General features: G+C 39.1%; 1 protein-coding gene across 1 annotated transcript; it reads right to left on the reverse strand.

The window, feature by feature from the left end:
* Positions 1 to 2,023: 2,023 nt before the first annotated feature.
* Positions 2,024 to 5,595, reverse strand: LOC133655132 (tumor necrosis factor-like). Its single transcript, XM_062055056.1, has 4 exons — positions 5,372 to 5,595; positions 5,243 to 5,270; positions 5,100 to 5,156; positions 2,024 to 2,854 (listed from the first exon to the last, which is right to left on the reverse strand). Exons 1-4 carry the CDS (start codon positions 5,540 to 5,542, stop codon positions 2,394 to 2,396), a joined length of 717 nt encoding a protein of 238 aa, XP_061911040.1. The 5' UTR covers positions 5,543 to 5,595; the 3' UTR covers positions 2,024 to 2,393.
* Between the last annotated feature and the right edge of the window lie 20,415 nt (positions 5,596 to 26,010).

The raw sequence follows: 26,010 nt of genomic DNA on the forward strand, positions 1-26,010 counted from the left end.
TAAGGCGCACTGCCGATGAATGGTCTATTTTTGAGCTTTTTTCATATATAAGGCGCACCGGATTATAGAGCGCATTAAAGGTCCTTGTGGTCTACATAACATGTAATGGTGGTTCTTTGGTCAAAATGTTGCATAGACTATGTTTTACAGATCATCTTCAAGCTGCTTTCTGACAGTCGCTTCAGGATGCGCCGTTTTGTGGGCGGTTTTATTTACGTGGCTCACCTTTGGCAGCGTCTTCTCCCCGTTATCTTTGTTGTAGGCGGTGTAGCGTGCAAGGACGGGAGTGGAAGAGGTGTCAAAAGATGGAGCTAACTGTTTTAATGACATTCATCCATCCATCCATCCATCCATTTTCTACCGCTTGTCCCGTTCGGGGTCTGACTTTACTTAAATCAATAAACAACAACAACAAGGCTGGAAATGTGTCCCGTGAAAAACCGTCCGACCGGAACTCTCTAATAACTAAAGTTCCTTGGGTGAATAATGTAGGGGGTTACCCACATATGCGGTCCTCTCCAAGGTTTCTCATAGTCATTCACATTGACGTCCCACTGGGGTGAGTTTTCCTTGCCCCTATGTGGGCTCTGTACCGAGGATGTCGTTGTGGCTTGAACAGCCCTTTGAGACACTTGTGATTTAGGGCTATATAAATAAACATTGATTGATTGATTGAATGTAAACTCACTACACCATTGTGTTTTAGCACTTTCATGGCAAGCAGTAAGAGGACGGGATATAACGTATATTCTGGACTATAAACCGCTGCTGTGTGTTATACAAAGGTGCGTCTAATCTCTGGATTTTTCTTCATTAAAGGCTAAATTATGGAATGGAATAAGCAACGAAATCAAACATTGTACTAAAATGATCTACTTTAAGAAACTCAAAGTGTTTACAAAGTACAAGAAAGAAGAATCCTTATAAACATCTTGAACCTTATTAAAAAGGAGACAATCTTATTCATAAATAAAAGATCCGGTTTTGTTTGATCATCTGTTTTACTGCCATGTTACAGGCACCGTTTGGAAACAATTAAGGTATGTAGTTTATAAAACTTTTTAAAGGCACAACATTTATATATATATATAAAACACAACATTTATAAAATCTTTCTACATAAACATCTTATTTCACAACATACCAGTATGTATCTGCGTTTTTTAGTCCGCTACGGCAAACTCATGAAAAATCTTTTTTTCTTCTAAAATGTTATGTTTTACGTACCTGTGCGGATTGTAATCCGGAAAATACGGTAATGCTTAATATACATTAGAAAGTTCGCATTTTTGGAACGTAAATAAGACTGCCCACAAAAGGCGCATTCTGAAGAGGGGGTCAGTAAAGACCGTCTGTAAAATATGCAAAAAATGTTTACCAAAGCATCACCATTACATGTTATGTATGTAACATGGTCAATGATGTCTTTTAAATATACACTACATCATGTTTTATTATTGTTAGAATTACACAAAATGTGTAAATTGCATGAAAATACCTGATGTTTGATATTTTTTGTCAATATTGAATATTGAACAATTTCCCTCGTGGATCATTAAAGTTTGTCTAAGTTTGTCTAATATGTGGAACCTTTGTAGTAACACCTGCCTCTTTATATGTGTTGCGCACACCTCTCTACTTCCCTTTTAGTCCACGATCTATACGGAAGAGGGAGGTGTCCATGTGACTGCAGACCAAGAGTGTAAATTGTTTCATTATGAACTTGATTTCACTCTCCTTTCTTGTTCTGTATTACTATATTTTGTGTAGGGTCACGACATTTGGCAACAATCTTGACTACGTATCCATATTTCCTGTTAACTAAGTGCAGCTGAGCAGTCACTGGTTTTAAAACTTCCAACACAACGCTGAGAGGAAAATACCACCGGTCACATGTAAACCACAAAGAAGTGTTTAGAATGTAGAAACATTTTGTTTTATCATGTATTTCCTTTTTTTTTTTTTCTTTTTTTTTTTTATATGTGCATGACTGCAATTGAGGGGTTTGATTTCAAATACCAGACATATCTTGACAAACTTTCTGTTGAAATAAATAATTTATTGAATGGTGGATCCATTTCTGTATAAATACTGTTTCAATAAATAATGATGTCACTTTTGTGTTTTTCAAATGATAGAAACACACAAATCACAAAATAAATAAATAATAAATAGACAAATACCTAAATAAATAAATAAATAAATAAATCATTACACAAGCGGAGTTTTAAACACCGCAGATATCAGAGGAGGAACATTACAGTACATTAATAAATCACTTTGCAGGGAATATCTTGCTATTCCACACTCGCTGCCTTGTTAAATCCATCACTGTCAAACTTGATAGCCTTCTCCATATTCTTCCACATTTGGCTCCGCTCGTCTTCATGTCGTCACAAGGCAAACACACCAAAGAATGTCTTTGCGGGCTCTTCCTCGAGGTTGGGCAACATCTTCTCTGTCACGGTCTTCAACCTGTCTCCTTTATCTAATTGAAACACGGCTCCCATGTACACAGCAGAGTACCAGTGGCCGTCTTCGTCGGCATCGCCGCTCGCTGTTTTGGGGCAGGCTGTGCGGACGGAGTGAAGGATGGTCTTGTATTGGTCGCTCCCGGACGAGCTGGACCAGCGCCTCACTCTGTGGGTCAGGTGGACCATTGGCGTGGCGGAGGTATCCTCGTTCACGCCGTTGTTACAACTGACCCGGAAAGACACTTGACTGTAAACAAAGTAGAGGCCCTTTTGAGGGATCACGATCTCGTTGTTCTTCAGTTCCAGTCCACCTTGAGAGTGGGTCGGGTCCACGTTATTCATCCACTCCACTGAGGTCTCCATGTCAGGGTTGTACTGCCCTATAGTGGGATCGTCATAGATTAATGACAGTTAAACAGGTGGACCAGTAATGTCCGCTGTGTTGTGTTCTGTTTGTCCCGTAAGAGAAACTAAAAATCATATGTGTCAAACTCAAGGCCCGTAGGCCAGATCTGGCCCGCCATAGCATTTAATGTGGCTCGCCACGTAATTTTAAATGCTATGCCACTTAATTTGATGTGGTCTGCCACATTATTTGATGTGGTCTGCCTGCACATAATTTTTTTGGCTGTCAAAAATAAATTCTTAAATATTTGCTCGTCACCTTGACTAAAATTTCAAAACAAGTTATCAATAAATCTGTTATATAAATACTATATATAATAATCAAAGAGTTGCCTGTGCAAATTGTGCAACAAGGCTTTTATACATTTACATTCATTTAAATTTACCGTTACAATCGGCCTTTTGAGGGCAGCCATAATTGAGTTTGACACCTTTGCTCAAACCAGTTGTGTCAAAGTCAAGGCCCCCGGGATGATAATTGATTAGCATTAGAACCGGCCCGCAGGCCACAGCCGCCCGCTGCTGTTTTGCATGCACCAGTACTCCATCAGTGTTGGCGCTAGGAATTTTGAAAATCAAGTCATAAAAATGGGGTCCCACAGTATATTTTTGGGGTCCCACTTTTTTGTAACCGTTTTGAAAACAAATGATAAATGTTTGCATTATCCTGTTATATCGCACATTCTATATTGTGTTTTGGAAAAAGGTTGTCATAAAAGTTTATTTATTTATTAAAAAAAATAATACAAAAGAAAACAAATTGTTATGCATAAGTAAATGTATTCAGTTCTTTCCTTCATGGATCTAAACTTTAACGCTGCGGGTATTTTTTTCTATATTTTTATTATAATATTTTCAGAATGTGTTTGTTTTATTTTTGGCCAAAGTAAGACAAGGAAAACAATCTGAAGTTGTCTTTATTTTTTTGTTTTAATGCCATGATTTTAATAGTCCGGCCCGCGTGTGCACAGATTTTCCCCCCATGCAGCCCCTGGGCTAAAATGAGTTTGACACCCCTGTTCTAAACAGTTAACAAATTCTCTTAAAATGTGGTGGTAAATGTGTTGAAACATAAATGAATTTTTTAAATGGACAAACACTTTTCAAGCATAAAACATACATTGAGAATGCCAATAAGAATGCCAGTAAGGAAGGCGTTGGTGGGGGTTCTTTCAATAGCTGCAACTCATTATTATTCTGGGTTTCCGCAGGTCATTACAAAGCATAAAAACAAAATGGATTTTGTGAGAATTAAGGCCTGAAATGGCATTTAAAAAGCATTGAATTAGATGTCCACAGGCTTTTTAAAAAATCCATGCGGTGAAATAACCCACGCCGTTAGCTAATCAATCACACGTCGGCGATTAAAGGCAGGCAGCAATTAACTGTGCCAAATTTCTTTGGCGTGCCCAACAAAGCAACTTCTGCTGTTGCCACCACTACTAATGGCTGCTGCTACCTCTACAGCAAAATAAAGGAATACCAATAAATGCTCAGATTAAACCGTTTTGTAAGCCAATTTTAATTCAACATAGGGTAACAGTTATTGTAAACTGTTCAACTATTCAAGATTATCATTGCCAAAAGCGTACAATTGTGTCTTTACAGACAGTTGTAAGCTTTGACAATAGTAACTATCTGGGCATTAGTTAAAGTTAAAAAGTTAAAGTACCAATGATTAGTATTAGTATAGTAACTATATAGGCATTTTTTACTTTTTACTTATTTTAAGGTATTAAGAAACTAGATTTACTGATACTTGCAGAAACCCTTTGACTATTAGTTATAATTTACTAAAACAAAAGTACATTAAAAGTGAGCTCTGAGTATTGCTTTTAACTTGTGGTGGTGTGAAACGATAGAAACATCAATAGAGTATTTGTTTTGCATTTTTTTGTTGAAATCCTGTGCTTTTTGATGTCGATAAGGTTACGGGGAACAATAATAACAAATTCATAAAATCACAATTTGTTTCCATGTTATTGGAAAAAAAAATATGCCTGGACATTGCAACTTTTGCTGCAACTTTCTGAAAAAGCTGCCACGAATTCAGGCCTTTTAGGCTGCAACAATCACAAGACCGTTATGTTTATTGTGAGCGTTACATGGGTCTCGAATAAAGACAACTGATGGGGGATGTACCACAAACCAAGCAAAATTCTACAGTACAACAAATGAATGCACTGATTTAGTCAAGGTTTATAGACATTAGGTTCTTACCTGCTAAGTGAATGGCAGCTCTTATGTTGGAGATTTGGCGCAAGGTATGATGAAGATCTGTCACGGACAATAGAAGTGAATTTATTCAACACATTTTGCTTCGTATTTAACCCTTCAAACAAATTTGAGAGAACTATTCTTACCAAAATGGTCCTCCTCCCGTCCAGGTTCCTGTTTTAAGAAGCGAGAGAGTTAGAGAGTGTAAACCAGCAGGACTCACTTTGGCCCTGAGACATTCAGGTTCTTTCAATAAGTTCATATCTTGTTCGCACCTTGGTGTGTCGGTTGAAGATCAGCACAGCAACAGCAGCAAAAGCGAGGATGAGCGTGAAACCCACAAGGGCCACGGTGAGCTTTGAGCCGGGTTTAACGTTGGACCTTGCGGGGCTCTTAGCTTCTGCGTCGACAGCAGTGAAAATGGGTACTTCGCAGTCACCTTCCATTATTCTGAATGAGGGAAGTTAAATCTCTTTTTGACAGTTGTCTTCCTGTTGAGACTCTCTCTTGTCGACTGTCTGAGAGCCCAGAGCAGCTCTTTTTAAAACTCTTTGGTCTTCTGGGGGAAGTCCGGTGATGTCAGATGTGGAGATTTGATGAGGAAGAGAGACAGAAGTGAGGAGGAACTTAAACACTCCTACACACACACATACACACTCACATCATGGTAGCCAAGTAATACAATCTCTCACACACACACACACACACACACAGGATAGATACACACTGACACAGATTCAAACACGTGGACACAAATGTTAAACAACCTCTTAAAAATGTCAACAACAGAGCTACCTCTGTTTTTGTTAGAGATTCCTTCCAAAATGAGTAAATTTTCCCAGATGAAATAATGTAAATCCAATAAATCCATTCCCTGAAACCTAGAAATATGAACACAAAACACATGTTTTAGAGAATAATTAGTTTTCCATACCAAAAACAATGATATAGAAATGAGCATTTAACATCACTTTTACCTTTATGGAAGACTCTTGCTCGGGCTAAATTTTCAGCGTCAATTTTCGTCAAAAACTAATTCATAGGAAAAGTGCAGCACACAAAAACCGAGGTTATTTACCTATGTTGTAGTGCACTGGTCGTAGTCAAATACATGAACCTGGGGGTGGGTGATACTATAGATTGTGGTACGGATTAGATACCAAGTAAATACAGGACTAGTTGATACTGATGCTTATTACTTTAAATGTTTCAAGATCCATCCATCCATCCTTTTTCTACCGCTTGTCCCGTTCGGGGTCGCGGGGGGTGCTGGAGCCTATCTCAGCTGCATTCGGGCAAGATCATTGAACCAAAATATTTTATTGATGTTTGTCTCTATATTGATATTGGATATTGGTCCAATATCAGCAAAAAGCAAGTATCTAATTGTATTGCCTTGTATCTAAAATATTCGGATAGAAGCTCCTATAAAAGCAGACTTGCAGCGTGTTTACTTGTGCGAAGCTGGACAGCCAGTTAACCGCTAAATGTCCTCCAATAAGCACGCAATGTTTGTTTTTCCTTGTATTTTAGTAAAGCCGTTTACAAAGGGTACAGTAAACATGGTAGGCTATAGGCTACTAGGAGCTAACTGCTTCACAACAGCTAAGTACACAATAGCACACAAGCTAGACATAAGTAATGTGTACTTAATTGAACAATATTGTAGTCTAAATTATATTACAAACAAATATCAAATAATTATCGTTGCATATTACTAAATTCTCAAAGGTAGAAGGTATCCATTAACAAACGTGTCCGCAACATTTGACTTACTGCGTCGTGGGCTTGACGTAATGAATTATTGTAGCCACTAGGTGACAGCAAAAGAAGCAGTTACCACTCCACATCAACTTAAAGACAGTTAATAATAAATTAATTAGTGTTTTTAATCCCTACCATTGTTCTCTGTTTGATTAATTTCACTCGCTCAAGCCTTTTCTGACATGCCACACTACAAAACAAAAGTATGTACAGTATGAATCCTGCTGATATCATATTGGCTCAATGTCGGTATTGGCTAATACCCATGGCTTAAATATTGGTATTGTACGGGAAATAAATGGTAAATGGGTTATACTTGTATAGTGCTTTTCTACCTTCAAGGTACTCAAAGCGCTTTGACACTCTTTCCACATTCACCCATTCACACACACATTCACACACTGATGGCAGGAGCTGCCATGCAAGACCCTAACCACGACCCATCAGGAGCAAGGGTGAAGTGTCTTGCTCAAGGACACAACGGACATGACGAGGTTGGTAGAAGGTGGGGATCGAACCGGGAACCCTCAGGTTGCTTGCACGGCCACTCTCCCACGCCGTCCCCAGAAGTGACAAAGTGGTATCGTACACCTCTAATTTTATCAATTAACTTACTTTTGAACAGTATATAAATAAATAAATGTAAGACACTGCAACAAAGTGCCTACAAAGGACAAGGAAGAAGAATACTGATAAACACCCTGAACCTTCCATCCATCCATCCATTTCCTACTGCTTGTCCCTTTCGGGGTCACGGGGGGTCGCTGGTCGCTGGTCTCAGCTGCATTCGGGCGGAAGGCGGGGTACACCCTGGACAAGTCGCCATCTCATCGCAGGGCCAACACAGAGAGACCTTAATAAAAAAAAGGAACCACTCTTATTCATCTCATAGAGGATGAATAAAGACATCAATGACTTTTCTTCGGATGTGGCTTATATATCTGTAAAACACGGTACTATTGGCTCTCATTCAAATGCTTTAACTGTCTGCTCCCAAAGGCCTCCTGTTTTCAAGGACTTATTCCCTGATTTAGCAAACAAATATAAAAATAACGATATGAACTAAATAACCACGCAGATATTATTGAAAAAATTAAGATAGAAGAGAACAGAAAAATGTCGTTATACTTGGTATGGTTGGCATCGATAATTGGATCCATCCTCCCACCCCTGTGGTAACAAACACATCACTGATGTGTACGTCACACATCCATGTATGATTTTGAATTACAGTATGTGTTCCAAATAGAGAAACAGTAATAGCAGAGTCATTGATGTGCTTTTGTTGTATTGTTTGACTTCCCCTTTAAGTAAGAATAAACACAGTCTGGCCACAAGATCTGGGCCCACTCAAACAGAAATTATGGCTTTTCACTCTTTGTGACATCACCTCAAGTTCCCTCAACAATGTACTTCAAATGAGGAACCATGTGATGATGTAGAATGTAAAACTACAAACAACCCATTTCCTAAAACGGAAATTTTGGAGCAGTTCAAAATTTAGACAAGAGTTTCTCAAAAACAGGGATCCCTACTTGAGAAACATTTTTAATGTATTTGGTTTTCTAGTAAACACACTAAAACCACACCAGTGTAACTGTTAAATATATCTTAATAACTAGTATTGTTTGCTATATTGTTCAAGAGACATTCCGCTAATACAATGCCAGAAATGAAAGGTGCCAGAAATAAAAGGTATGGTAAAATTGCAGAGCGTCCTGCACATTGTTCTGATTATACTGTTTATTTAATAAATATGACACCTTGAATACTGGAAAAATAGCATTTGTTGCTTGTTTCCTAGAAATAAACTTTACTATAACATATAATCATTTCAAATCATTCATACATGTCTTTATTTTATTTTTAATTTAAATCACATTTTAGTGGTGTCCCTAGGTTTTCATTCAGTCCTGTTACCCCCTGTGAAAACTGTGGAATATTCTACAAGTCACATAGTCCACAGGAAGTTGCATCATTCACATCCTCTGAAGGCAATGGAAAAAACAAAAGTGCACTAATTTTTTTTTAATGATACTTCAGGACTGTAGTGGTTGAAATCTTAGCACATCTTAGCCCAATTTTTTAAAGTTATTTATTTTTAAAATATTTTTGTTGAACCACAGGAGTTCACAGTGTCAACATATGGAAAAAATGCCATGTGCCATGCTAAAAACTCACTCCTCACATTCAATTTAATAAGAAGTCCTTGGTAAGTAGTCTCAAAGGCCTACTGAAACCCACTAATACCGACCACGCAGTCTGATAGTTTATATATCAATGATGAAATCTTAACATTGCAACACATGCCAATTTCTATCTGTATTTAAGCACGATGCTATCACGTTAGCTCCGTAGCTAAAGTGCTTCACCGATGTATTGTCATGGAGATAAAAGTCACTGTGAATGTCCATTTCGCGTTCTCGACTCTCATTTTCAAGAGGATATAGTATCCGAGGTGGTTTAAAATACAAATCCGTGATCCACAATAGAAAAAGGAGAGAGTGTGGAATCCAATGAGCCCTTGTACCTAAGTTACGGTCAGAGCGAAAAAAGATATGTCCTGCACTGCACTCTAGTCCTTCACTCTCACGTTCCTCATCCACGAATCTTTCATCCTGGCTCAAATTAATGGGATAATCGTCGCTTTCTCGGTCCGAATCGCTCTCGCTGCTGGTGTAAACAATGGGGAAATGTGAGGAGCCTTTGAACCTGCGACGTCACACTACTTCCGGTACAGGCAAGGCTTTTTTTATCAGCGACCAAAAGTTGCAAACTTTATCGTCGATATTCTCTACTAAATCCTTTCAGCAAAAATATGGCAATATCGCGAAATGATCAAGTATGACACATAGAATGGATCTGCTATCCCCGTTTAAATAAAAAAAATTCATTTCAGTAGGCCTTTAAAATAATATTTGTTAATTGTAACCAATCTATATGATCTAAAACAAAGTAGCTTAATTCGGATTGTTGCAGTTTTGTCACTGTAAGATTTTTTACTTAAAAAATACAATTTGTTTAAGGTAATTTTTGTGAAAACCGTCTGAAAAATTTTGTTTGAAATGACCAAAAATATAAATATTTTTTTATTGCATCTAGTAGAATATAGGGCAAAATCTTTATTTTAGTTTTCTTAATCTAGGATCCATTAAAAATGTTCTTCAATCTCCATCGTTGGGGTCCCTGCGGGTGGGGTGGGTGGTTCCCGTGGCCCCGTGCTGGGTGGTCCTGTGGCGGCTGGCTTGGGTGGGGTGGCCGGGGGATGGCCGGGAGGTGGCCGGGGGCTGGCCTCGCCGCGCTCTCCGGGGGTGGGCTCATGGAGGCCCGGTTGCCGGTGGGGCGGGGGCGGTCTTCCCGTCCGGTTGCGGGGGGTCTCCGGGCCCCTCGGGCGGGGCGTCCCGCCTTTCTGTCCATGTGGGGTGTGGTCTCTCGCTGGCTTGGGGTCTGGCTGCCCCCTGCTTTTCTCGTGCCTTGTCCTCTGCCGGGTGCGTCTGTCTGCGGCCTGCTGCTGGCCCTTGTGGGCGGCGCGGTGGGCCAGGCTCTGCGGTTCCTGTCGCTGTCCGGCTTGGCTGCATGGGGGCGGTGGTCCCTGGTTCCCTGGGCACCACACCTACTGTTTGTGGGATGGGCTCTCGGGGATGCTGGGGCCGTATTCTGGCTCCCGCACACACTGGGAGTCAAATGTATTGTACATGCTAATTCACATATACTCACATACATACATACACAGGTACCTACGCTCCCACAAACATATACAAATACAGTACATATTTACACACTCAAAGTTCGTACATCCACACGCACACTCATTATACAAACATACTGTATACACATACTGTACATATACACTCACTGTACAAACACACACATACACATACTGTACATATACATTCACTGTACAAACACACACATACATATACTGTACATATACATTCACTGTACAAACACACATATACACATACTGTACATATACATTCACTGTACAAACACACATACTGTATACACATACTGTACATATACATTCACTGTACAAACACACACATACACATTCTATACATATACATTCACTGTACAAACACACATATACACGTACTGTACATATACATTCACTGTACAAGCACACATATACACATACTGTACATATACATTCACTGTAAAAACACAGATATACACATACTGTACATATACAAGTACATATGCACACATACACTCATGCACATAATCACGTTTCATCAAACATATTAACGTTGTTGCCCTAGGGTAAACTGGGTATAACACATGGCACACTGACAAAGCTTAACCTATTTTTACTATAACAATCTACAAGGTTAATGTAGGTTGCTTCTCTTTCTTCCCCTCCATTTTTCTGCATTCTTTCGTATCTCAAGTTATCATTACGTATATGTATTGTTGCATTTGAACAATTGTATTGTTGATAATAAAGGTAAAGTATTGGTATTGTTTATTATCAATAGCACTATTTCTATTGGTATTCATATTGCTCCATTTTTAGTGTAATAATGCTCATTGTCATTTCTGAATTATTTTTTATTTTCGCTAACTGCTTATTTGCTATTACTTTTACCATCATATTTGTACATGTCGTATTTGCTGATGTTGCTCTGTTGTTGTTGTTGTTGTTGTGTTTGCTGTTGTTGTTTTTGTCTCTCTGTCTAATCCCCCTCTTGTCCCCACAATTCCCCCCTCTGTCTTCCTTTTTTTCTCTTTCTATCCCCTCCTGCTCCGGCCCAGCTGCACCAAATGATAATATAAATACATTTAATAAAGTCAAAATACAAGTAAGGCAACAAGAGAAGTATCCTACACTTCTCTTTTGTAAAGTAAATCTGAACAGCCGATATGGGCATCTACATCTGCGATATGATTTGCCCGAGAAGCTGGGCAGGACATTATTAAAAAAAATAATTTAAAAAAAAAAAAAAAAAAAAATGTTCTTCCTTGTCCATGGTCCATGGTCACAAAACTCATGACATTGTGTAATACTTTTATCTGTGTCCGGATGTGAATTTAAGTGATTCACTAAAACTGACAAACTAAAACCCAAAACCATAGTCATAGTCAAAGCCAAAGGCGGTCCAGCAAAATATTAGCATGTGACCATTTAATGAAAGAAAATAGATACCGTATTTTCCGCACTATAAGCCGCACCGGGTTATAAGCCGCACCTTCAATGAATGGCATATTTCAAAACTTTGTTCACCTATAAGCCGCACCGGCTTATAAGCCGCACCTACGCTGCGCTAAAGGGAATGTCAAAAAAACAGTCAGATAGGTCAGTCAAACTTTAATAATATATTACAAACCAGCGTTCTAATAACTCTGTTCACTCCCAAAATGTAATGTGCAAATGTGCAATCACAAAAATAGTAACACTCAAAATAGTGCAGAGCAATAGCAACATCAATAACTCAACGTTGCTCGAACGTTAATGTCACACAACACACAAAATAAACAGTTGCTGTGAAATAGTAGTCCGTGTGCGGATGGAGAGATTGCGTCTTTTCATGAACCGGAAACACCAAGAAGCACCACCTTTAAAATCATCCAAGTGAAGTTCGCTTGCTAGCGCTGTTGCCTTCATTCGAATAGTGATGGTACTGACACTTCTGCTTGCTGCTCTCTGCTCAACAACCCACTGTTCGAGTTTGTCCTCCAACTGTTGCCATCTTGCTTTGTTCCCTCTGAAACTCTGTTTTGTCGTCTTTACTTGGCGCAGGTCATCTTGTTGCTTCCTCCACTTGATTCATTTATGTTCAATTCTCTCACTGCTGCTCTATTTCCGTGTTCTTCTGCGTGACTTATTGCCTTGAGTTTGAATTCTGCGTTGTACGCGTGTCTCTTAGTAGGAGCCATTTTGTGGTCTTTACAGAAACACACAAATTAAATGAAACGTAATATCCGCACGCTTCTTCTTCTACAGGGGCGGGTGCTTACCTTGGCGGTTGCTTACCGTAGAAGAAGAAGCGCTTCCTCTTCTACGGGGAAAAAAGGTGGCGGCTGTTTACCGTAGTTGCGAGACCTAAACTTTATGAAAATGAATATTAATATTAATCCATATATAAGGCGCACCGGGTTATAAGGCGCACTGTCAGCTTTTGAGAAAATTTGCGGTTTTTAGGTGCGGCTTATAGTGCGGAAAAGACGGTACTCATCTTACTTTTAGTAGGATGATCAAAATTAAGTTCCTTTGTTAATTCTACTGTTGTCATTGCCGTCATCGTTTTTGAAAGGGTATACACCACAGATATTCAATTTAATAAAGCTAAAGACTGGGGGGGTCGGACTTCTCGCTTCACTATTTGTCTTATTTTGTATATTACAGAGAACCAGACATTTGATTTTGGTCTAATTATTTTGCCAAATATCATTTCTATGACAGCACGCTAGTGCTTTTAAGAATCTTCAGCAAAAGTGTTGTTTTTTTTTTTTTAACTGAACTCACTGGTCACCAGTTTAATAGCTCAAATGATGAAATGCGAATCTAAACTGGAACATTGAGGAACACTAATAGTATAACTAAAGAAGTTGAGCAAACACGCTACAGCATCACCTTAGGCCGGGGGTCGGCAACCCGCGGCTCTAGAGCCGCATGCGGCTCTTTAGCGCCGCCCTAGTGGCTCTCTGGAGATTTTTCAAAAATGTATGAAGAATGGAAAAAGATGAGGGGAAAAAAAATCAATTTTTTTGTTTTAGTATGGTTTCTGTAGGAGGACAAACATGAAACAAACCTCCGTAATTGTTATAAATCACACTGTTTATATTAAATATGCTTCACTGATTCAAGTATTTGGCGAGCGCCGTTTTGTCTTACTTATTTTGGCAGTCCTTGAACTCACCGTATAGTCTGTTTACATGCATAACTTTCTCCGACTTTCTAGGACGTGTTTTATGCCACTTCTTTTTCTGTCTCATTTTGTCCACCACACTTTTAACGTTGTACATGAGTGCACAAAGGTGAGTTTTGTTGATGTTATTGACTTGTGTGAAGTGCTAATCAGACATATTTGTTCACTGCATGACTGCAAGCTAATCGATGCTAACATGCTATTTAGGCTAGCTATATGTACATATTGCATCATTATGCCTCATTTGTAGCTATATTTGAGCTAATTTAGTTTCCTTTAAGTCCTCTTAATTACATTTATATCTCATGACACATGTAATATGGCTTTTAATTTTTTGCGGCTCCAGACAGATTCGTTTTTGTTTTTTTGGTCCAATATGGCTCTTTCAACATTTTGGGTTGCCGACCCCTGCCTTAGGCCATGCCGCTATCAGTGTGTGAATGTGTGTGTGTGTGAATGGGTGAATGTGGATATAGTGTCAAAGCGCTTTGAGTTCCTTAAAAAAAGGTAGAAAAGCGCTATACAAGTACAACCCATTTACCATTTACCATTTACCATGTCTACACTAAGTCGTTTAACCCCTTAAAAGAAAAATTATTTAGCCTCGCCCCGTTTCAGCCACACTAAACCAGCGTTTAAGGTCCCCCTCCTCGGACACATTTTTACACAGGTAAGTCAGCCGTGTAATTCGGGAATCTCTGGCACTTAGCTTTGTATGGACTCATTGATCGTTTACAAAGTGAGTTCGGAGAGGAAGTGACGCCAGAAAGACCTCACCCACACAGGAAGTGACATCAAAAAGAACGCGCCACAGCCAGCTTTATAATAAAGCGGTTTCGTAACTCGGAGGTAAACACTGGAAATATGAAGACGAGTTATCCAGACATGCCCGTGTTTCTCCTTCTTCTACATGTACAGACACTTGTGGAAATCATACATGAATACCTTGAGAGAAAGCGATTGCAGCTATTTCGGATACAACACTTCTCAGACGGCAAGAGAACTTTCCAATGTCCGGCCGGTTCAGCTGTGTTTCTACTTAGCGAAAAACTTTGTCCATTTGTTGAAGGAGAGACAATGGGAATGCGAGCTCCCGTGGATGTGATAAAAAAGGTAGCGTGTGCTTTGTATTACCTGGCCGTCGAGGAAAACGGCGAATGCATTTGGACTGGCAAAGCAGACTGTGTTGTCGTGGACTCAACGTCTAGGTCCAGAGTATATAAAGTCACCAAAAAGGAATGGACAATGAAGGTGAAGGCAAAAGAGTGAGGAGTGTCCTGACCAGATATCTAGATCCCTAGTTTGATTGATGTAAAATGTTCTTTATCACATTGTTTACGTGTCTAATAAAGATTTGATTACTTTATGATGTCTCAGGAGTGATTCACTACAATAGGGCCCCACAGGACAGTAGGGCCCCAAAGCACACTGGATTTCAGTTCATTGAAATACCACAACACTGGATATTGTTCAGATAAGTTAAATTTAAGAACTTGCACACAAAGCAACACTGGAGATGACTATGACGTGCGCATTTTCCGCGCATGCGTACTATTTTGCGTTGCGTCGGCGGACGGATGGGGGAGGGGGTCTTAAACGGTGGCAATGTTGTGTGTGGACACGGATAAGGTTAGGTGTGATTTACCCTGGATAACTTTATCCGGCTTAGTGTAAACAGGGCCTTAGTTACTTTACTCACATTACAGTAAAATAATAACTGAGAAAAAGAAAAGGACTCAAAGGGGTGCTTTGAGGAATGTATCAGTTATGTTAAACACAAGTTTGGACCCCAGCGTTCTATGTTTCTTAGCAAGGTTAAATGTCAATGGAAGGATCTGCCAATGTGTTTACAGTCATCCTAGTTCCTCTATACAAAAGGAGGACTCTAGTGTTTTTAGGAATTTGACTGCAAAAATGTTTGCCTCCCAAGTTTTGAACTAAACTCAGCTGATACGGTGTCATTCCCGGGCCACAGTTAAATAACCCTGGCATACGCTAACGGTGTCTTAGAGTAGTCGACTATTTGATGATAATTGGAGTGTAGATGGTGTGCGAGGCCAGTTTGAGAAACATATCGAGACAATAACCGATTTACATATTATTTCCATCGTTGCATGACTCAGGATGAGTGTAGATGTTTGAGGTCATTAGCAGACAGTCGTATGTCTATGACATGTGAGTCATATATGATTTGTGACATTGTGGCCCCTCAAATATAAACACTGAAGTAATACTCTTACTCTTGACTTTGATGGTATTTAATAATTATATCTAATCTATCAGTTTACAACCTTGTCAAATTATATGAAACTGTGTTAATCACAAATATTATTATTTATTTAACACATAAACCTTAGGCCTAGTTCAGCCTGATTAGAAAAGTAAGTACTAACTAAATATACTGCATTGGGGACTCATAAATAACTGATTAAAAAAAATACCTTTACATACATTTATGTAGTGCTGAAATAAATAAACTAAATTAACAATAAATTTTATTAAACAGTCAATAGAATTTTTTAAAAATACAGCTTCACCACTTTAGTCATAATCTTTGCACTTAAGAAACTTTTCTGTGACTTTAACTCCAGACTTCTTCTGTTAGTTTGACATTTTAATTACTTCCACAAGTGGTGGAAACATGTATTTCAACTGAGTAATGCTGCGGCCCACACGGACCACAGCTGAGAAACAGATATTTTTTGGCGGCCCTTTAGAGCTAGGACAATGCGTCCCAGCTCTATGGTTAAGAAACACTGATTTAGGGCATCAATCAATCTTGATGTAAACACAACAAAGATTTGGAGATAACAGCAAGCTGAAGAGAGAGTATGTCAAGCTTCCTCATGGGTGTTTTTGTTTTTATTACTGCATTGCAATATCACAGCCTAGAAAGTGGAACAGTATTCTACTTTTGTTATTATAGAAAAGAGCAGAAAAATTAAGTTTCCCCTTTTTCTTCAGTGATATGTACACAATTTCAGGAATTTCAAAAAGTCACATGAATCCCACTTACTTTGCTTTCAATTGCTGAGGATCAACTGTTTATTTGTTGGCAAGTGATCTGATGTCAAATATCCCTAGTCAATGACTTTTTATAATATTGAAATATAATATAGTTTTGTTTGAATTTTTTCAAAATATTTGACTGATTTTGTGATTTCCTTTAATTGTATCAACAAACTTGCAAACTATTTGACCAAATAAAAAAACAAAATATACACATCTGATGAACCCAAAAACAAATTTAAAAAATATATTTTCCGGACTAAAAGTTGCTCTTGAGTAGAAATCACATCGTTCAAAAAATGTGTCACGAAGAAGGAAAAAACACACACTGCCGTCCCTCATCACATCGCGCTTCAAAGTTATCGGCTTCACTCTATTGCTGATTTTTTAAGCATATTCTACTTATGTTTGGCCTAAATAAGCATTTTCATCCATCCATCCATCCATCCATTTTCTACCGCTTGTCCCTTAAAAAATCGCTGAATGAACTAAATATATAAATAATACAGTAGTATTGGACATTAGACAAGACCAAATTAATCAGAGCACGCTGTTCAGTATCGTGGTCGAAGAAATAAGTCGTTTTTAAGAAGTAGCTTAGCCCTATTTCGGTGCTAAATGAATGCGGACTCAGCCAACAAATTACTTTTGATCACGTTTCTCCGGGACCTTTTTTTTTCACACGTCACAAACTTCGGCACTGCAATATGAGTCCTTGAGTAAAATGACAGTGTTTTTTTGTGTTTTAATATTTTTAGTTTTATAATAATAATATAATCTAGCTAAACATCCTATTTACATCCTATTGACACATTGGCGGATGGCAGAACTTAAGTGTCTCCCTCTTCATTACTTCCCTTTTTTTTTTCTTTAGACTGGCCCCCACCTTTGAAAACATTTTTGGACTCATTGACTTAAAGAACTTGTCTGCGCTTTTACTATAAAGAGGATGAAGAACTCTTCGTCTAGGCTCACTTTTGCAGAAGCTCGTTCTTGCAAAGGATCTTGCGCAATGCTGTAATATTTACCTTTGACCAGTTTTTAAAAAAAATACTTATGAAATCTTCTAGAAGACCCGTCCTTTGACTGTTCGACAAAAGAATGCGGGTAGAGTTTAACAATAGAAAAAGCTAACAGGGATTCGTACAAATAAATAGACATAATTTTGTTACTTTTTCCATCTCAAAATGCTATAAGACTCAGATAAACAAATAACTAAGGCAGAGATTTGATAGTGTAGTGAGGTACTCGCTGAGAATATAAACAAACTTGACTATCTACAGCAGGGATGTCAAACTATTTTTCATTGAGGGCCACATCGCAGTTATGGCTGCCATCAGAGGGCCGCTTGTAACAGCGAATAATGTATGAATGTGCCTCTTGATTTCATTATTTATATAAATTGTTTTAAGTAGACTGTCGATTTTACAGTAAAAACTTTACATTTACAACATTTTACTGTAAAATATTGTGTTTTTTTAATTTTTTACAACATTTTACGGTAAATGGAAAACAGTATCACTTTTTTTTGGGGGGGGGGTTACGGGAAAAAAGTTATTTTTTTATTCTGGCATCTTAGCTGCCAGTTTTTCTACAGTAAAAACAAAAGTACTGTCTTTCCATTTACAGTAATACACTGTTTAAAACAACAACCGTAGATTTTACCGTCAAAAACTGGCAGCTCAGTCAACATAATTTTAACGCAAAAACAGTAGTAGTTTATTCCAATTTACAGTAATATGCTGTAAAGAACAATGTAAAATTAATTGTCATTTTTATTAATTTGATGGGTAGTTTGCTGTAAAGTTAAGTATTTTTATTTAGACAAAAAAATGTTTGGAAAGTATGATAATATACAGCAATATTGTTGCAATATTGGATACTATTAAAGTTTAAAAGGCATGCAATTTCAAGCAGTACATATATTTTTTTCTGTCAAAATGAAAAAAATCAATTACATTTAGTGAGAAAATATCAAGTACTTTATTGACACCTATTATTTCCAGGTGTTTGCGGGCTAGATAAAATGATGTCGGGGGCCAGATCTGGCCTTGAGTTTGAAACCTGTGATCTACAGCATGGGTCACTAACCCGTCAATTGCAATCGACCAGTCGATCTTTGGGACCTTTCCAGTAGATCCCGAAAATATTTAGAAAAATAAATGCATAGTCACATCAATGCCCTCCCCTCCACTGTCCAACAGACTTGCCATATATGCACGCATTCAAACCCTTGAACATGCCCGGACGCCTTACAGCTCTCCAGGTATGCACTCTGTCCATCTCAGTCCCCGAAACTCAGACAATGCTCCTGCGCAGAGGGCGCTTCCGACAGGTATGTGGGCGCTCGCCCACATGTCTGCGTTGCACATCTAAAACAATAATCTCACTGTGGCGATCATTAATGCTTACTTTTACAGTGCTTCGACCAGCTGCACGACACCCCCGCTCCTACTCAACCATCATTGCTCATCCAAAACGGTAGCCAACAAACCATATAGGAATGCGGGAGGGGGGTAGATTTGGCCATGGTCAATGGTCGAGACCAAGGATATTGGGCTTAAAAAGATTGGGGACCACTGAATGTTGTCTGTCTATCTGTGTTGGCCCTGTGATGAGGTGGCGACTTGTCCAGGGTGTACCCCGCCTTCCGCCCAAATGCAGCTGAGATAGGCTCCTGTACTGCATATTATTGCTCAGTGTCACCTGACAAACAAAACAACATCGTGAGATTTTTCCATCCCAGTGGTTTCAGTATAGGGAGGCAGAGTGAGGAATGTTTACGAGAGTCATGTAAACCAGATTTGCGGGAAAGCAAGAAAGAAATGGAGGTGTGGGTGCTGCTACAGTACGCAACACAGGAATTATATTGGTGTTCCTAGAACAACGTCAGTAATATTGCATCAAGTGTCAAATTGTTGATGAGCATGTTTTGACCCGCTCTGGATCTCCGCATTTAAAATGTCTCAAATGTGTGACGTCCTACAGCCTCTCCCTGACTTCCTCGCTCAGCTTCCCTCCAGTCGGAGTCATAGTTTGTCTCTTTCCTTTTCTGTTTAGAACAGAGATGTCAAACATGCGGCCAAACAGGTTCCATCCTGCCCGCAAGATGAGTTTGGTAAGTGTAAAATTGAGCTGTATTTTTAAATTAAAGAAACTGCTGTTCGAAATGGATGGATGTCGCAATATCAATTCTGTTAGGCAAGCAAATAGTTCAAGTATACCAAGCAAGCGGTACTCTGTAAAGTGGGGCTTCAACTCCACCCCTCGACAAACATCAATCCATCCATCCATTTTTTAGCGCTTGTCCCTCTCGGGGTTACGGGGGTGACTGGAGCCTATCCCAGCTGCATTCAGGCGGAAGGCAGTGTACACCCTAGACATGTCATCGCAAAGCCAACACAGATAGACAACATTCACACACTAGGGCCAAATGAGTGATGCCAATCAACCTATCCCCAGGTGCATGTCTTTAGATGTGGGAGGAAGCCGGAGTACCCGGAGGGAACCCACGCAGTCATGGGGAGAACAGCATAAAACCAACAGGAGTAAAATAAAGAATTGGTAATCCAATCTATTTTTTTTTTTTTTTTTTTTTTTTTTTTTTAATTTTTTTTTTTTTTTTTTTTTTTTTTTTTTTTATAATGTCCTGCCCAGCTTCTCGGGCAAATCATATAGCAGATGTAGATGCCCATATCGGCTGTTCAGATTTACTTTACAAAAGAGAAGTGTAGGATACTTCTCTTGTTGCCTTACTTGTATTTTGACTTTATTAAATGTATTTATATTATCATTTGGTGCAGCCGGGCCGGAGCAGGAGGGGATAGAAAGAGAGAAAAAGGAAGACAGAGGGGGGAATTGTGGGGACAAGAGGGGGATTAGACAGAGAGACAAAAACAACAACAGCAAACACAACAACAACAACAACAGAGCAACATCAGCAAATACGACATGTACAAATATGATGGTAAAAGTAATAGCAAATAAGCAGTTAGCGAAAATGTAAAAAAAAAAAAAAATACAGAAATGACAATGAGCATTATTACACTAAAAATGGAGCAATATGAATACCAATAGAAATAGTGCTATTGATAATAAACAATACCAGTACTTTACCTTTATTATCAACAATACAATTGTTCAAATGCAACAATACATATACGTAATGATAACTTGAGATACGAAAGAATGCAGAAAAATGGAGGGGAAGAAAGAGAAGCAACCTTAACCTTGTAGATTGTTATAGTAACAATAGGTTAAGCTTTGTCAGTGTGCCATGTGTTATACCCAGTTTACCCTAGGGCAACAACGTTAATATATGTTTGATGAAACGTGATTATGTGCATGAGTGTATGTGTGCATATGTACTTGTATATGTACAGTATGTGTATGTGTGCTTGTACAGTGAATGTATATGTACAGAATGTGTATATGTGTGTACAGCGAATGTATATGTACAGTATGTGTATACAGTATGTGTGTTTGAACAGTGAATGTATATGTACAGTATGTGTAAATGTGTGTTTGTACAGTGAATGTATATGTACAGTATATGTATGTGTGTGTTTGTACAGTGAATGTATGTGTAGTATGTGTATGTGTGTGTTTGTACAGTGAATGTATATGTACAGTATGTGTATATGTATGTTTTTACAGTGAATGTATATGTACAGTATGTGTATACAGTATGTTTGTATAATGAATGTGCGTGTGGATGTACGAACTTTGAGTGTGTAAATATGTACTGTATTTATTTGTATATGTATGTGGGAGCGTAGGTACCTATGTATGTCTGTATGTATGTGTGTGAGTATATGTGAATTTGCATGTACAATACATTTGACTCCCAGTGTGTGCGGGAGCCAGAGTACGGCCCCAGCCTCCCCGAGAACCCATCTCACAAACAGTAGGTGTGGTGCCCAGGGAACCAGGGGCCACCGCCCCCACGCAGCCAAGACGGACAGCGACAGGAACCCCAGAGCCTGGCCCACCGTGCCGCCCACAAGGGCCAGCAGCAGGCCGCAGACAGACGCACCCGGCAGAGGACAAGGCACGAGAAAAAACAGGGGGAAGCCAGACCCCAAGCCAGCGAGAGACCACACCCCACACGGACAGAAAGGCGGGACGCCCCGCCCGAGGGGCCCGGAGACCCCCCGCAACCGGACGGGAAGACCGCCCCCGCCCCACCGGCAACAGGGCCCCCACGAGCCCCCCGCCACCCCCGGAGAGCGCGGCGAGGCCAGCCCACGGCCACCCCACCCAAGCCGGCCGCCACAGGACCACCCAGCACGGGGCCACAGGAACCACCCACCCCACCCGCAGGGACCCCAACGATGGAGATGGAACAACCAGCAACCGCCCCGCCGAGTCCCCCCCCCCCCCGAGGTAGGGGAATAAATAAATAAAATAAATAAATACATAATAATAATAATAATAATATTAATAAAATATATTTTTTTTTAAAAAGGGGGGGAAAAATAAATAAATAAATAATTAAATCTATTTATAAAAATAAGGTAATCCAATCTAAAATGCTGCATGAGACACTGCACATTGATATCAAATAATTGTCTTCTGTGCAAATTTAAAGAAAGTGAACAGTGTGTGATTTACTGCAATACTGTCAGTCTTTTAAGTTTTTATTTTTGGTTTGTTGAAATTCTCCACACATTGCACAGCTTTTATTTTTCAATCAATACACAGTGATGCCTAGTAGGCAGGGAGTAGCTTAACCCTCTTGAATAATTTCTACCTCAGTTTGTATGGTTTGTTGAGTTAGCACAGGATTAATATGTGGAAATGACAAATAAGGGAGTTGATACATAAAAGAGTTTTTATTTTTTTTATTTTTTTTTTTAAGTTTAATTGCTTTGAAGATACACTGAGATCAAGCTTAAGGTCATTGTGTTCTTCATGGTGTTTTTGAAATTGCACCATTTTTTTTCTCAGAATTTTTAACTAACTTCAAGTCATTTGCCAAGAGGATTATTTGTGATATGTACATTTTCAGAATGTGCTTTTTTTATTTTGGGCCAAAGTCAAACAAAGTCTGAAGTAGTCATTGTATTTTTATTCATTTAATCATGGCAGCCAAAATTAGGGTCGTGATTAAAATGTGATTAAAATGTGATTAATTGTGCGGCTCTAGTTGACTGCGTGGGTTCCCTACGGGTACTCCGGCTTCCTCCCACCTCCAAAGACATGCACCTGGGGATAGGTTCAATCAATCAATCAATCAATGTTTATTTATATAGCCCTAAATCACAAGTGTCTCAAAGGGCTGCACAAGCCACAACGACATCCTCGGTACAGAGCCCAGGTTGATTGGCAACACTAAATTGGCCCTAGTGTGTGAATGTGAGTGTCATGATCCGTGATCCATGTTTTTGTGTTTTCTGTTAGTTTTGGACTCCTTTTGTCATTGCTTGTGCACCTGTGAGTTTGTTTCGTCACCATGGTTACTTGATTTTCACCTGCCTTGTACGCGCACCTGTTACTCATCAGAGACTCTATTTAAGCCTACCTTTGTTGATCACTCGTTCTGCCTTCATTGTGTTTGTGTCACGCGTTCATGCCACGTAAGTTTTGTTTATGCCATGTCATAGCCCATGCTTCGTCTTTACTCCATGTGTTTTAGGCACGCTTGCCTTTTTTGTTATTTGCCTGTAGTTTGGTGGTTGGGTGATTTATGTATAAACTTAATTCTACCTTCCTGCTGTCGTCCGGAGCCGTCCGTCTTGCATCCCGGGAGAACAACCGCGCAGCAAGCTGCACCCCTCCCCGATCGTGACAGTGAGTGTGAATGTTGTCTGTCTATCTGTGTTGGCCCTGTGATGAGGTGGCGACTTGTCCAGGGTGTACCCCGCCTCCCGCTCGTGTGCAGCTGAGTTAGGCTCCAGCACCCCCCGCTACCCCAAAAGGGACAAGCGGTAGAAAATGGATGGGTGGATAGTTGACAATCACAAGTAAATGCAATATTTTGATTCTCAATTATATTATCCCGCCCTCTGCCTAACCCAGGGGTATGCTACCCGTGGCTCTGGAGCCGCATGTAGCTTTTCTGTCTTTATTGTGGCTTGCTCAGATTTTTTTTTAACCCCGTAGTGAGAAAAGTTTGCCTTTTTAAAAAGAGTTCTATAATTTCCGACTGTCTGTGAGGCCGAGTCCTATGGCGCAAGAAGGCAAAAAGGCCTTACGGTAGGCAATGTCTGAAAACACTTTTATTTATTCGTGCATATGACAACTGAAAGTATTTTATCTACAGTATTTGATTGATTTTGAACTAATTATGATTGTTTTTATGATGATTGCATTTTCTAATTTGAATTTGAATTAGTTTTCCTTCGTTTAATTTTCTGTTAAGCACTTGTGCACGAATTGTGCTCTCTACATAAACTTGCCTGGACTTGCCTTGCCAAGTAAAAGAAACTGGAAGCCTGTGTTCAGTTCAGCTTCTCGAGTGTGCAGCCCCTTGTGTAAGCTAACCATGAACACCTGCCAAAAAAAGAAAAGAGAAAATGAAAAATAAGTTTTATTTCACATGGACAGATTATTTTTCCTGTAAAATTAAAATTTAAAAGTATCAAAACTTTTAAAAGTTTATCATCTGTGTTACGTTTTGCGGCTCTATACTATTTTTTTTGTGGTAAAGGCTGGAAAATGCACCTTTTGATATTAAAGGTCGGAACCCGGGGTGGACCACTCCTCTGTGCATCAGTTGGGGACGTCTCTGCACGTCTCTGGGGTGGGGGGGGGGTTCTCATTGTACCCCGTTGAGTTGAGTTTTTTCTTGCCCTAGTGTGGGATCTGAGCCGAGGATGTCGTTGTGGCTTGTGCAGCCCTTTGAGACATTTGTGATTAAGGGCTATATAAATAAACTTTGATTGATTGATTGAAGGTTGCAAACCCCTGGCCTAACCTATCTGTACCTGTCCCGTCCAAACAAAGTATACTTCTGTCCAAATAATTTGTAACAAAGTGTTGATTCCTCCAGTTGTGTTTTTCTTCCTAAATTTTAACCCAAAGGAACCTATTTTGACACACCTGTCATCAAAAATAGATCTTATTTTGCGTTATACTTGACGTAAACTCAGGAAGTCAACTTCGGCATGCATAAGTAGTATTTGATATTGGAAAAATAAAATGTGTTCCACTTGGCCTGTTATAAGCATCTTGCATCGTTTTAATAATTACATAGGAAATAAGATTACAATTATCCTTGCTTTTAAAATGTTTGATAATGTCAGAGATTTGCAAATATAATTACAACATGTGTGTCAGTCTCTTTAGTTTTCTTATTATACTGTACGTCACTATACTGTGATGACCAAAATCTTGACATGAGGTTTCAGCTTGATGATTCATTCATTGAGGTTCCCTCAAATGGGGACAACCTGAATTACAAATGTTGCTATGCTGCCCCAGAACAAATACAAACACAAATATAAGGATGCAGCAAACAATGGTATTATATGGAGCCAGAACACTGCTGGTAAGTTTTGGTGTTGAAAGAAAAAATTGGCAGAGTGAGAAAACTTGCATTGACACTGAAACAAGTATTGGTGATGTAAAATGTTGAATTGAAAAATAAAACAAAAACAATGCCAATTGTCAGATTTGTTTTACACTGTTATTGCAAGTGTTACAGTTTACCATTTTTCAACTTGCAGTTTGATTAATTTTTTTACTTTCAACTCTATGGTGAGGTTTTGCATGGAGGAGGTTGGGTGAAAATGAAAGTGCCTTATTCTGTTTGTATATTCAATAGTTCAATTAAAAAAATGAATTGCCTTCTTTTTCACCCACTCACACGCATAAAAAATATTACGTTCAAAGCAGCGTCGATCTACATGCATCTGGAAGGTATTTATAGCGCTTTCTCTTTTTCCACATTATTCCTCCAAATTATACAGACAATACCTCATATTGACAATGTGAAAAGGTTTTTTTTGTGATTTTGCAAATGTAAGTGGCTGAGCAGTGATGGTGTAGGACAGGCCTGGGCAATTATTTTGCCTCGGGGGACCAAATTTAGAGAAAAAAAATGTGTCTGGGGGTCGGTACATTTATTTTTAGGATCACTAATACAAAACCTCACAATAATGTCTGAATGCTAAAAACGTTATGACGGACCGCCTTAAAAAACGTAATGGAATTTTATGTTTTTTTACTGAATGAGACACCCAAAATGTACATGAAAATAAAGAATGCGGGATTTACAATATTAACTATGAACGATAAAACACTGAATATTGACAACATATGAACGTCAC

Source organism: Entelurus aequoreus, linkage group LG08, assembly GCF_033978785.1.
Source record: "Entelurus aequoreus isolate RoL-2023_Sb linkage group LG08, RoL_Eaeq_v1.1, whole genome shotgun sequence".
Classification (NCBI taxonomy): Eukaryota; Metazoa; Chordata; class Actinopteri; order Syngnathiformes; family Syngnathidae; genus Entelurus; species Entelurus aequoreus.

What these genes read in the sequence shown, in the direction of transcription:
- LOC133655132 (XM_062055056.1), bottom strand. Translation starts at nt 5,542, where the DNA reads ATGGAAGGTGACTGCGAAGTACCCATTTTCACTGCTGTCGACGCAGAA. An exon ending in TCTTCAACCGACACACCAAG is followed by an intron (nt 5,271 to 5,371) that starts GTGCGAACAAGA and finishes TTCTTAAAACAG; the next exon opens with GAACCTGGACGGGAGGAGGA. An exon ending in ACGGGAGGAGGACCATTTTG is followed by an intron (nt 5,157 to 5,242) that starts GTAAGAATAGTT and finishes TGTCCGTGACAG; the next exon opens with ATCTTCATCATACCTTGCGC.